The 13,540-nt window shown below is 43.8% G+C and overlaps 1 protein-coding gene and 1 pseudogene across 5 annotated transcripts in view; both read right to left on the bottom strand.

Annotated features, from left to right (window-relative positions):
* Positions 1 to 1,325: 1,325 nt before the first annotated feature.
* On the bottom strand, positions 1,326 to 1,708 carry LOC134390357 (MORF4 family-associated protein 1-like; annotated as a pseudogene).
* An 8,531-nt stretch (positions 1,709 to 10,239) lies between these two features.
* The window catches only part of BBS9 (Bardet-Biedl syndrome 9), a 445,357-nt gene continuing 442,056 nt past the window's right edge, over positions 10,240 to 13,540 (bottom strand). For 4 of the 5 annotated variants that reach the window (XM_063113569.1, XM_063113574.1, XM_063113576.1 and 1 more), the window contains 2 exons: positions 10,990 to 11,100; positions 10,240 to 10,651 (listed from right to left, as the gene is read on the bottom strand). In XM_063113569.1, the coding sequence (XP_062969639.1) occupies positions 10,620 to 10,651; positions 10,990 to 11,100 (143 nt within the window). In that variant the 3' untranslated portion in view covers positions 10,240 to 10,619. The remainder of the gene's footprint in view (positions 10,652 to 10,989; positions 11,101 to 13,540) is intronic. The other variant, XM_063113571.1, reaches the window with a different exon arrangement.

The following is a 13,540-nucleotide window of genomic DNA, read 5'->3' as shown; positions in this document are numbered from 1 at the left end:
CCCCTTCACTTTTTTTCTTTTCAAGCAAATGAATACTTTTATTAACATGTAAGGTTTTTTGTTTGTTTTTTTAAGACATGGCAGGGTTTTGATCTCAAATACCTGTTAGGTGAATTTGATCACTCAGGATTTGTTTTTAATTCACAAAGTACTTAAATTCTGCATCAGAATCACCAAGCATGCTTGGAATGCGGATTACTAGACTGAACCTTCGACTTTACAACGCTGAATCTGGGGCGTACACAGGATCCTCAAGAAGCCTCGCAGAGCATTTGCTACTTGGTGATTCTGAGGAACACTGAAGTAAAATGAGCTTTTATATCTGCACCTATTCACGTATTTGGCATCTGTAGAAATTTGATTTTGAATAAAGATTTTCATTGCTTAAAAAATAAACAACCTGTCAGGTGTCTGCTACTCAAATGAATTTAGAGCTGGACAATGTATGAATAAAATGCCTCTTCCCTGTCAATTTAGAATCCAATGCAGACAGTTCCACTCTTTTCTTCCCCAGCCTCTCAAGGGCCTTTGGAAATACCTTTCATTTCATGCTCAGCATCCCCTGAAATGCACCAGGGTATTACGTAGACTCATACAGAATACCAAGATTTCATCTTCTACTCTAGGTTCCATGTCAGACAAATCTAAGATGTCCACACAAACTCACCAGACAGGTTACATCAGATAGCATACCACATAACATTGAAATCTGAGCAAAGTACATCTCTCCTCCTTGGGTCCCACACAGAAATTGAGGTTCCCACGTACAGATAATACTCTTCTCCCCACTTCTCCTGATTCCCAGTCCCAGCCAGCTCAACCCTCTCTACATTCCCAGCTGAAGTCTGGTCCCTTTTCCAGCAATTGCTGCATGGAGTCATCTTCTAGAATTAATATAGCTCTTTCAGCACCTCCAGAGCTGGAGAACTTCAACTCTGAGTTTCATGTGTCGCACACAGACCCAAAGTTCCAGGGAGCTATATCAGGCCACACAAGAAAGAGGAAAGCACTTCAAAATTTAGAAATAACCACCAAAGCTCAGCAACAAATGTAACTGCTTCAAGAGCTTGCAATCTAGTTCCTAATTCCTGTACGTGAGAGCATTTTCCAAGTAAAATTACTTTCCCAAACAAAAAAAGTTAACAATCAAAACATATATTGAGGTTATCAACCACAGACCATGACAAAAACATAGAGTAAGTGAGGAGAGAGTGGACAGAGGAAAAAAGAGAAAACCTAAGACTGTCTGGCTTCACCTTCTCCAGGGTGTCAGCCAGTCTCCATCGGTTGACCAAATCCACTGGCTGTCAACTGCTGATCCTGCCTCAAGATGACTCACTTTTCTCTGCCCACCAGACCAGCTTGACCAACCTCTCTGCCATGTTTGTGATCGTCTCAACCTTCTCCTTAGCTCTCTTGCACCTTTTCGCCACCCTGCCCTACACTCCATCATTTGGGTTCTGAAGATGATTCAAAGAGCTTTCCTCTGACGCCTCCACCTGGATGCTTATTTGGATGAGCACATTGTCCATCTCCCACAACTCACCCCTATTCCACAGACACGCCCCCCTGTGCTTCCGAGTAACAGGCGACGATCCTTACCCATCTGGTAGATGACTGAAAGCAGAAACCGTTCAAAACCTTCCTCAGGCCCCTGCACCTCCACGTCCTCTGACTCTGCCAGCTCAATGGTGTCCAGGGGCCTCATTTTCTCCCGGGACGTGTCCACATGAGCAGCAAAGCAGAGACTCCGCCTTCATTCTTCAAGGATGGTTTTGCCAGGGACAGAGTTCTAGGTTGGTGAGTTTGGATTTTTGTTTGTTTGTTTTTGTTTTTGTTTTTGTTTCCCCTCTCTCAATATTTGAAAGATTTTACTCCACTCTCTTCTTGCTTGCTTGGTTTCTGAGAAGTGGATATATAATTCTTATCTTTGCTCCCATATAGGTAAGATTTCTCCCCTCTGGCTTCTTTCAATGTTTTTTATCTTTAATTTTCTGCAGTTTGAAAATGATATGCCTTGGTGTGGATTTTTGTTATTTACCCTCCTTGATGTTCTTTGAGCTTTGGGGATCTGAGATTTGGTGTCTGATATTAATTTGAGAACATTCTTAGTCATGATTGCTTCTAACGTTTATTCTGCCCATTTCTCTGTTTCTTCTCTTTCTGGTATTCCCACTATCTGTGTGTTACATCTTTTGCAGTTGTCTGACATTTCTTGGGTGTGCTGTTCCCTTTTTTTCAGTCTTTTTTCTCCTTGCTTTTCTGTTTGGGAAGTTTCTATCCACATATCCTCAAGTTCAGAGGTTCTTTCCTCAGCCGTGTCTAATCCACTAATGAGCCCATCAAAACACCTTCATTTCTGTTAAAGTAGTGTTGTTTTTTTGTTTGGTTGTTTTTGGTTTTGGGTTTTTTGGGGTTTGGGGGGGGGTTGGTGTTTTTTTTTTTAATCTCTAGCATCTATTTTTTATTTTTTCTCGGAATTTCCATCTCTCTTTACATGGTCCGTTTGTTCTTGAGTGATGTCTATTTCACCCATTAGAGCCCTTAGCATATTAATCATAGTTGTTTTAAAATCCCATCCTGATCATTTCAACACCCATGTGATATCTTTGTCTGGTCCTAATGTTTGCTCTACCTCTTTGAACTGTTTTTTGCCTTTTAGTATGCCTTGTAATTTTTTTGTTGATAGCTGGATATTACGTACTGGGTGGAAAAAAAAAACTGTGGTAAATAGGCCTTTAGTAATGTGGTGGGGCTGGGTGGCAGGACGTATTCTATCTAGTGCAATGATGATTAGGGCTCTGTGTTTTAGTGTCCCTGTGCCTCTGAACTGTGTCAATTTCACAAGTGTTGCTTAGCCCCCACCCCCACCCCTTAGATGGAACAGAATGGACTGAGTGGATTGATTTTGGGTGTTTCCCTTTCCTCAGGATCATTAGGCTCTGATAAAACCCCAATAGTTTAGGCTCTTGAAAATAGTTTCTCCTGAGAGCAGGCCTTGTTAAGAAAAACCAAGTGCTCTGGCATATTCAAATTGGCTCCTTTTTCCCTTCCCCTGTTGGAAACTTTTTCTCCAATATTCAAGGAGCTTTTTCTCTAGTATTGGCTGTGAGAACTTGGTCAAATGCCTGGCGGTAAAACTTGCCAAAGTATGAGGGCTCCCTTATGACTGAGTCCCCTGGATTTTTTAACTCTCAGACATTCACTCTGAGCCTCCAGAAATTAGTCAATTACATTTTGGATTTTCCTACCCTGGTACTTGTTCCCTTGTTTCTGCTTGTGGGTTTCTGCTGCAGTAACTTGTGATTCTCTGCACCCACCTGTTTCTACAAAGCACAAGGCTGTGGTTTGCCCTGTGCCCTCACTTCTCTGACAGATGAGTTGTTGACTTTTTAAGTTTAAGCCTCTTTGTTGTTATGACAGGGTGACATTTTGTTTTAAGCTCTTTATATCTGGGACCAGAAACCAGAAGTGCAGATAGATTTTTCTAAATGCATATAGATGTAATGTAAGAAATTATAATATAAACTGGGTGGGTAATGGGAACTATACAGTGAACGTCAGTAGGACTCACCTGTAAAGTTATGTGTCCCTATTGTATTTTTTGTGGCAAGGTTTTAACTTTTGATAAAATTTATTTAATGGTTATAGGATTACTCAAAGTTTCTATTTCTTTTTGAGTTGATTTAAAACTGTATTTTTATTAACCATTTCATTGAAGCTTTTGAATTTATTGGCATAAAGTTGTTCAACACAGAATTTGGCAGAAACTATCGATGTGAAAGCTGGCTTTGGCATAGGCGGACCTCTCAGGATTTCTGCTTTCATGCTTTTCACAACAGCTCGGCATATCATAAAAAGGCATATTTATTATATTTTCTCAGCATTTTAGTTGTGTCAACCAGTGCAGTTTGTCATGGCATATAAACTTTCTACCGGAAAGAGTGTAATGTTTTTCTTTCTTAAATTAGGACATAAGTCTTCAAAGCCTGAGAAGCACTTTACTTTATACTAATGTATTCAAGTGGACTAATAACGTAAGTCCAAGCCTTTGTTATTCATGATAAGGCCTTCTCTATAACATAACAAACCCTGGATTAGGGATGAGAAGCTTTGGAAATACGAAACTCTTAGCCTACACTTCTTCATCTGTCAAATAGGATATTAATATTTTTTCTGCCTATATTACAAACATTGATGTGAAGATCAAATCTTGTTGTGAAGATCAAATCATATTCATTTAAGTGAATGTTTTTTGTTTTTGGGGGGCGTTTTGTACAAGATATTATTTTTCTGTGTGGTGCTCCACTAAATGGAATATATACAAGTCGCGTTTCCAATACCAACCCTCCCCTCCCAGCCTGTCAACTTCTGCCCAAGCAGTTCTGGTGCACAGCCAGTTTGAGAACCCCCATGCTGCCCTGTACACTCTCTGTGACAGTATGCAGAAGTGAAGAGATATGTACTTTAAAGTGACAAGAAAGCGCTACGGGAATTTCATGGTTATAAGAGAGACGTTCGCTATGGGAAATTTACAATTTCTCTTCCAAGCACTAAGGAACAATAACAGTCTTACATTCTCTTCAGGTTCTTTCAAGCATTTGAAGCCCTTCTTTTGATTTCCAGAACAATTCTGTGAGGATCGTGGGACAGGTATTTCGACCCCACTTTACAGATGAGAAAACACGAGCTTAAAGATGCTCAGCTGCGTCTTCTAGCTGCCTAGTTCCCTAAGCTCCTTCTTCCACAGCTGAGTCTTTGTCACCTTGTATCAAAATGGGCCATTCTTTGTCTGTTCACCATCGAATGGAAAGCTCCTCAAGGACACGATCCATGTGTCACTGCTCTTTTAAGCCACAGCACCCAGCACAGTTGTTGAATGAGTAAATGGGTGAATAAATAGATCTTCATAGTAAAAGAGGGGAGGAGAGGCTAAGTGACTGACCAAGGTCAGAAATCACATTTTCAGGAGGACCAGGACTAGAATTGAGGCCACCCGAACACTGTCACAGGGTCTTTTCTCTACGTCATATTGCCTCCTCAAAGAAGGGACTTAAAGATGACCTCCCATAAAGGTGATTAGGAGAAGCTCAAGAAGTGACGATACTGATTTATTCATCCCCTGTCCCCTGTCCCCTTACAGAAATGATTTAAGAGGCTTACGAGGACCTGCCAATTCATCAAGAGAGAATACATTAAAAGTTGGAGCAAAATAAAAAGACAAAAAAGAGGAAAATGTGGTAAGGAGCTAGAACACGGGGCTGAAAGTACAGCCCACGATGCCTTCCCGACTTGTCCCAGGAGCACCTCGAATGTTGCTCTTGGGGTCCAGATGCAGAGATAATCGATTCAGACTGAGGAAGAGTTGGGGTCTGGGTTGTACGTAATTAAAATAAAATGATGGCACACATGAGAATTCGGGGGTTTGCAAGATCTTTCCTGTAAGAGCCGGAACAGGGAACTTTGTCTGGCTCAGACACTGAGCTCTGGGGGACGTGGTCATTCTCACAGGCATCTTACTCTAATTAGGTCTCGGCAGCTGTGCTGTAGTAAGTTAGACTTTTTAAAGTCCAAAGCAACAAAACCCTGAATGCATGTGCTGTCCACAGAGCTTCCAGAGTTTTGCTGCTAAAATAGGAAACTAACACCAGCAAATTGAACGCTGCATGTGTGGAAAGGCTATTGAGAGGGCCGCACTGCAGGAGATCTACACAGCCTCACAGTCTCTTTCAGAGCCTTCTCTGGGATTGTTTTTGTATTTAACTGACACGTTGGTTTTTCGCATCAAAAGATGTTAAGGACATAAAGAGAAAATTATAATTTCAATAAAATTTTATGCTCATGTTACTGCTATAAATAATTATAATCACGTTATTCTGATGGTAACACATTATACTCTGGAGCTTTCAGAATTATTAGAGCACAGTGTCCAAATAGATTATTCTCTAAAACTCATGCCGTTAATACCAAATGCTAAGCACCAAGAGTACATTACTATTATTTATATCATCACTACCGCTGATACCCAGGCTGATACATACAAAGATGGGATCTTCCCTCTTATTACAGGAGCAACATATATTCATTAAAGGATATTCAGAAAATACATATAGACAGTCAAGGGTGAAAAGCACCGGCTTGCATCTCTCCCATCGGCCTGCCCTACCAGCCCCCTGACTTTTGTGGGCACACCCTCAGTCCCTGAACAGGGGCTGTGGAGGACACCTGTTGGCACACGAAAAGGACATTTGTTGTGCTATGGCAGATGACCACTGCCAGGCCCATATTTATATAATGCTTTTCAAGGGGTTTGCACACACCTCACATGTATTTCATTTTGATTGTCTTGCTCATCTTGACCTACATTTTTATGTAACAGGGAATTGTGCAGATTTTGCAATACAAATTACCCACAGTTAGAGGCAGATTTTTTAAAAAAAATACAGGGTTGCCAGTTTTAAGCCATAGGAGGTTTTTTAAAAATAAAATTATAGTAAAGCTATTCATACCACAACCTGACGTTCCTCAACTTCGCCTGCTAAAACCTGAGCGACCCCGTGGCTCCAGGTGTATTTGACGTGGGGAAATACGTCCCCTTTTAACAAGCCAGTCCGTTGAATGGGGCTGGGGCGGGGGGTGGGGACCAAAACACGCAGGGTTTAGGTCTGCGTCCCAACTGGGGAATTAGGATGCAGACTCCGATGCTGACGTGCTTCTGTACACAGTGACTCAGGCTGGAACAGAGCACCCAACCTGAGCCTAACCTGCGTTCACATGGGCTGGGGATGTGTGTGGCTATGTCTGGAGAGCTGGGGAGGGCATGGGCAAGGCTATTCACAAGAGTGTTAGGGATCCTTGTGGGGAAGCCGGTCATCCTAAAGGACAGCCCACAAGGTGGCCCAAGCATCAGATGGGAGCAGAGCTTTTGCAGGTGCAGTGTCTGCCGCTTGAGTCATTCCCTGGTAGGGTGAAGGAGCAGCGGTAAAGAGCGGGTAAAACCTAAAAGGTCTTTCATGTAAAACTCTGAGGACAGGAGAGCAGGAGAGAACGCAGCTTGGTGGCAGGTACAACCCAGTGCATCGCCATGGAGGAGTCGGCTGAAGCCTGGCACAGCACAGAATGGAGCAGCCTGGGCAGGACCTCAGACCCTCACGGGGAAGCAGGACAGGGCCTGAGACACCTAAGGCTTGACCCCAAGGGCAGAAACCACAAAGGCAGAAATGAATAGATTCGGCTACTTAATATTTAGAAAACCTGTTTAAAAAACAAACACAGAAATAAAATGAAAAGACAAGTGAAAAATATCATACTTGACCAACCAAAGATTAATATCATTTCTACACAAAGAGCTATCATAAATAAATAAGGAGATAACTGTCACCACCCCCCAAAGAACACTAATAGGTAATTCATCAAAAAAGAAATATAAATGGCCAATAAGTATATATTTTTAAATGGACAACCACATTAGAAATCAAAGAAATGTAGGTATCTTGAACTAAAAGGCTTCAGTTTTAAATGCATTTTATTGTAGTTTTACCAATAATCTGTACACGTGGGTGTGTATTTGGGCTTTTGGAGTCAGGCTGAATTAAAATCCCAGTTCTCCTACATACTAACTGGGAGACATTGGATAAATTATTTAGCCTCTACGAACCTCACTATTCTCATTGTAAAAATAGAGATAACAGTACCTAGATCACAATATTGTCAAGAGGAATGAATAAAATCCTGCATATAAAATGCTAAACACTGTGCCTGGCACACAGTAAAAATTTAATAAATGTTGCTATTTTATTAATAGCTATTCTGATCTATTGGGTAATAATGAGACTATCTGGTTAATCAAAAACATCGATCATCTTACTTCTTCCAGTTTTGTGAGCTACTCCAAGATCACACACTCACACACACACTCACACACACACACACTCACACACACACTCACACACACACACTCACACACACACACACTCACACACACACATACACTCACAAGATAACGAACAACTGTTATTAAAGACTAGTGCCAAAATAATGAGAACCATTTTAATAATTATCTGAGTCTTGACATTTAAAATACCACTGCACAGTATAACATAATTCCTAGCTCCATTATTTTTCTGTTAGTAGTAAGATTTCAATGTGTGTTTTTAAATCATTAGGTTAAAATCAGGGGTAAAAGACAGATAAACACAACCTAACTTCAGGAAATCCTTTATCAAAAGGTACTTTTAAATCATGAATCAAATTATTTTATCCTATTTAGAACTTATATTTAAAATTTGATAATGTTCAAGACTACTTTTCTTTTGGCAAGCCAGTCAAATGTGAAAGTTAATAAATTCTATATTTTAAAAAATGTTTATGTGTTAAAGGTGACTCAAAAAATTCAATTTGATCAAGTAATTATGTTAATGGGCTTAAAATACTGATAACATTTTCCAGAAAAAACATTTTACAAATATACTCCTAAACATAAAAACTCTGGGTGTAGCATGTAATTACAGCAACGACAGTCACCTTAAACTCAAACCAGAGACAGGAAGCCTATTGAATTTATGTTGGGGTCACCCTCTCAGAGTAGAGCAATCATGAGCGACATAAATAAGAAGGAAGCAATAGAAGAAGGATTCGAAAGAGACAGAAATCACTGTCCTCGTGCATATTCAAACCTTTACACACCAAGCAATATGCTTCAGTTTTATATGATGGGAAATAAAGGGAGAGAATCAAAAGGGAAAGAGAAAGAAACATTGTTCAAGGCAGATGAACAAAAGATAAGACAAAGAGAAACTGAGTTAAAGAACGGCAAATAGATGGATATGTACACGTTAGACATGGCAGGAGAAAAAGAAACAGAAAGAAGACATGAGCACATGGGCACACGCACAGTACAAAAATCATCCATGGGCGCCAAATATTCAAAAAAAGACGTAACACTCTTAGTTTTCTGTTGCTCATAACAGAATACCTGTAACTGGGTAGTTTATTTTTAGAAGATGGAATTTATTTCTTAGAGTTTTGGAGGCTGAGAAGTCCACAGTCCGGGGGTGCATCTGGTGAGGGCCTTCTTCTGGGTGGGGACTCTGTACAGGGTCCCGTGACAATGCAGGCGATCACATGGCGAGAATGGCAAGGGCACTTTAACATGCCCACTTGCTCTCCTAATAGAGGCACGAGTGCTGCTCCCGTGATAAGCCACTAAACCACTGACCCATTCATCCACTCACAGGAACAGAGTCCACATAAAAACCACTGACCCATTCATCCACTCACGGGAACAGAGTCCACATAATCCGATCATCTCGTAAGGCCCCACCTTTCAGATACCACAGTCAGATTTTCCAACCCCTTAACACTGTGACAACGGGGATTAGGCTTGAATGAGTTTGGAGGGAAGATTCAATCCACAGAACTCAGAAACATATTTTCAAGACGTCATATACCTCTCTTATAATCTTTCTTGAACAAAGCTGTTGAAGACCCTCAGGAGTGTTGTGTTTTTGCGACTAGAGGCGTACACAGAGCCAGGACATCTTCGTACTGGCCCTCGCAGACTGAGTGAAGTTCACCTAATGGTCGCCTCTGGCCCAAAGGCTGCAAGTCGTTCACTCCTACAGTCAGCGATTTAAATGTCACGTCTTCTGCTGCATCTCCTAAAAAAGGATGCTGTAAATAATAAGTAATACCTCCTCTGCTGTTTTTTTTTCCCTGCTGTTTTGTGACACCACATATAGCAAAACCATGACCAACTTTCCCCTTTGTACTGAGAGGCACCCCCAAACTAACATAGACATATTTTCATTTAAACAAATAAGTTTTATAACTGTAATTCTAATTTGAAGTTGGAAAAACCTCTTTTATTTCTTACATATAAAAACTTTAAATTTTAACTGTAATAAAGTGTGATTCATATTTTAATCTGGATTTTTCAAAGGTGTCACACACCGGGTGAATGAAAAGAGGATTTTAATGGACTAGCTGCCTTAAAAATATTTTAACATTTTCACACAATACTAGAAAACTCACCTCCTTCCACTTTTAGCCTAACAGAGAAAATCATATGAAAGTTCTGTAATGGTTCTTTTATTTATAAAATAATCCCACTCAAGTCTTACCATGGAGTAGCAAAGTTCTCAATTCCTTTCCTTTCCTTTGAAGAAATAATGTAGAGAAATCACTTATAAAACCCTTGATCATAAATCAAATCCAAGACATTGTTTGACAATGAGACGCTTTATTAAACTTGATATACTTAATATATAAGAATTCTGTGAAAAAATGGGGTATCAAATTATTTTGGATCTGGATCTCTGCTATAAAGTCTGTCCCCAGACTATGTCATCTCACCACATCCTGTGACTATGAGCACACACATGACCACAAGCAGCAACATCCTTCCCAGCAGGACACGTTCCTACTGACTTGCCCAGGGTCGTCACAAGTCCTCCTGGCAAAACAAGAAGTCGTGATCCCCGTCTCTGCACAGCGTCATCTCCAGGAAGCTGAGCTCTGTGAAGCACCTGGACCAGCCCCGCGTCTGTGCCTGGCATGAAGTCCACGCAGGATCAGCCTTGGGAAGGCATTTTCCTCCCAACCAGGCAACTCTACTTGGATTACTCTGAGACTCCTTGGAGGGGTGAAACTTCTGGAAAAAAGAGAGAGAGAGAGAGAGGAAATGTCTGAATAATGATGAGGATACACAAATGATCAAATCCAAGGGGCTGGCCAGCTAGCTCAGCTGCTGACAGCGTAGCACTGATAAGACCAAGGTCAAGGGTTCAGATCCCCTTGCTGGCCAGCTGCAAAAACAAACAAACAAACAAACAACAACAAATGATCAAATTCAGCTGCAACAATGCTAAGGGGAAGGATGAAGAAGTTGGGAACCAAACAGCTTTGGGATACGCTCTCTGGTATCACAAAAACTGGCCAGAGTGTCACTGTTCCTGACGTGTCATCTGTGAAGGCCACCTATTCTCTTACCAGGCACGGGTGTCTCTGCAATGAGGTGCCTACGGTTGGCAAACAGCTCCGTGGAGTCTTGTTCTATTGATCTTTCCTCTAGGTCTGATTCTGGGATCATAGCACAGCCACCTGTTTGAAAAACACAAACAATAGTTTAAGCCACGTGCAAGAAAATCTGCCTCTCGACACAGCAACCGCAGCTTAGGAGCGCCCCAGTCATAAAGATAATAAACGATGTGACAACAATCTTCAGGAGTGGACCAAAAAGAATAATTTCAAATGTCTCTCTTTGGTGAAAACACTGGGAATGAATTGTTACCCCCAAGACATGTTATACTGATTACGACTTGGCAACAGCAGCAACAGCGTTGTCTTTAAATTTATCCTTTTCAAAGTCAGAAAGGACAAAACCTACAGCATATGTGATATCCATAGTACAATGGCCCCTCAGTGGGAATTCTCTTTAATGCCAGAACATCGGAAACGATAAAAGAAACAAATCACATGGCCCACGAGGGAAAGGAGCTTCCTCGAGAGAGAAGGGCTGCTGGGGTTCTGACACTGGTTCTGGGGCTGTTTCTCAGGAACTTGATTCTATCCCCGAAGCCCAGCCCCACGCAGCCAGACACGAACATTTCATAACTCAGCAGCAAGCGTGGGCTGTGCGGCGGGAGAGCTCAGTCCAACGCTGACTCGAGCACGGGCCGCACCACTGTGCTTCTGAAACCCTGGGTGTCAGTCATCTGGCTCCATCCACCAAATTCGTGTATGGGAAGCTGAAAATCACGTGAGAATTTCCTGACTAGTCTGCAGCGTGATTTGACTCCTCTGCCATCATGTCCTGGAAACGCACTGGCGGGCTTTCTGCCACACGTGGTGTTTTCCAAAGCCGTTCTTGCTGATGAAGTGTGATTTCTTTTCCTGAGGCTTCTCACACACTGAGTCCAAAGCCTTGATACTCACGGGAGGGTTGATGCATGAGGGGTGGAGGAAGCTCGCATCACCGTGAGGGAGGAAAGGGTATCAGCAGCACTGATTTGCAAACCACATCGCTCCATGACAGGAAGCAGCAAGGCCCAGGTCTGAAGGAAAACACACCCAACCGTCCACCCTCTGCATCAACTCTGAGAACGAAACCAACGCCGAGGAAAACCCAAGAGGAAAGCGTTTCCACATTCATCAAATAGGAATCAGATGTAGCCCCGGAGGCCCCCAGACAGGAAGCGGTAGAGTTGCCCGTCGGTGCAGCTGATCTCACCCAGCTACATCCAAACACTGCGAGGGCCCTGCCCAGGAGAACCAGGCTTATTTTTAATCTCCTGCCAAAGCCTGTCGATTATGGTGATAAGAAATGTCAGTGTTGGCACTTTCTACGTGCACAAACCCTGCCCACAGCACCTCACTGAACGCAGCAGCCATGCAGGTGAGTGTGCCCAGGAGGGACGTGCGCGCTGCTGAGCGGAGCCCTGGGCCCGAGATCAAGGGCACGGCCTGGCTTCTCTCTCCCACCCTACAAATCAGATCAAGTCACTTCTCTGTCCCCGGGGCAGAGGGAGGGAGACAGCACGGGGGGCCAGGAACGCTGTCCTCACGCAGTGACCTTCACACGCAAGGAGCCTTCTACCCAGCGGACAGATGGACAGAGGGCAAGGAGTAGCCCACCACGCCCATGCCCACCATGCCCATGCCTGCCATGTGCGTGAGGAGATTGGGTCTGTGCAGATGAACTGGGGTCCACCTTCGGCTCCAGCTGCCTCCATGGTGGGGCCAGATGGAGGTGCCCAGACTGAAGAAGCACCTGGCTCGTCATCATGTGGACACAAAAGGAAATATCAGTGGCTGCAGACTCTTAGCCACTGGGGTGACTTCTTCTGCCCTCTCCGCGGCAGCCTGAGGACAGGAGAGGACGAGCCGCCCTGCCTGGTGCCCTGTCCCCAGGTGCTGTGCGGGCTCAGACTCCGGCAGCCCTGCCCACTGCCATCGCCACCCACCGCCGGGCTGACCTGTCACCAGCCCCAGGGGTGCCACCCCTTTCTTGGGGTGCCTCATGCAGCCAGACTGACCGACCACACGCCCAGAGTCTCTGCTACCTCCAGTTTGGAAGGAACAACGGGGCTGTGGCTCTTGCACCCTGACAGGGGGACAGAGAAGGAAGGGCTGGGCAGAGACGGCCCCGGGCCACCCTCCCTGGGGCTAGGAACGGTCATTTCCCTCAGCAGCCTGCAGGAGAGTGCGGGTGCCGATCCGGACAGACGTGCTGCGGCAGGACCCCCGGGTGTCCCTGCAACTCGCCTCCTGCCTGCACTTCCTCGAGTCTGAGCTTCTCACATGAACCGCCATCACTTTGTCCTTGCTCTGTTTTCCTGTGAAAATCACTGGTGCTGGATGGAGATCCGAGAAGCGGCCTTCACGATGGAGTTCCCAACTCAGACCAGCCGCTCACCTCCGGGAACTAGGGACCCCATGGCTGGAGGCCAGCGGGAGGGTAGGGAGCCCTGGGGAGCAACTGCTGGGCCTTACCCGTGGAGAACTGCATGCCGTGCACGCAGAGACCGAGTCACTGGGAGCT

This window comes from Cynocephalus volans, chromosome 11 (assembly GCF_027409185.1).
Source record: "Cynocephalus volans isolate mCynVol1 chromosome 11, mCynVol1.pri, whole genome shotgun sequence".
Lineage (NCBI taxonomy): Eukaryota > Metazoa > Chordata > Mammalia > Dermoptera > Cynocephalidae > Cynocephalus > Cynocephalus volans.
The sequence above is the reverse complement of the archived record's forward strand: the minus strand, read 5'-3'. Positions and strand labels throughout refer to the sequence as shown.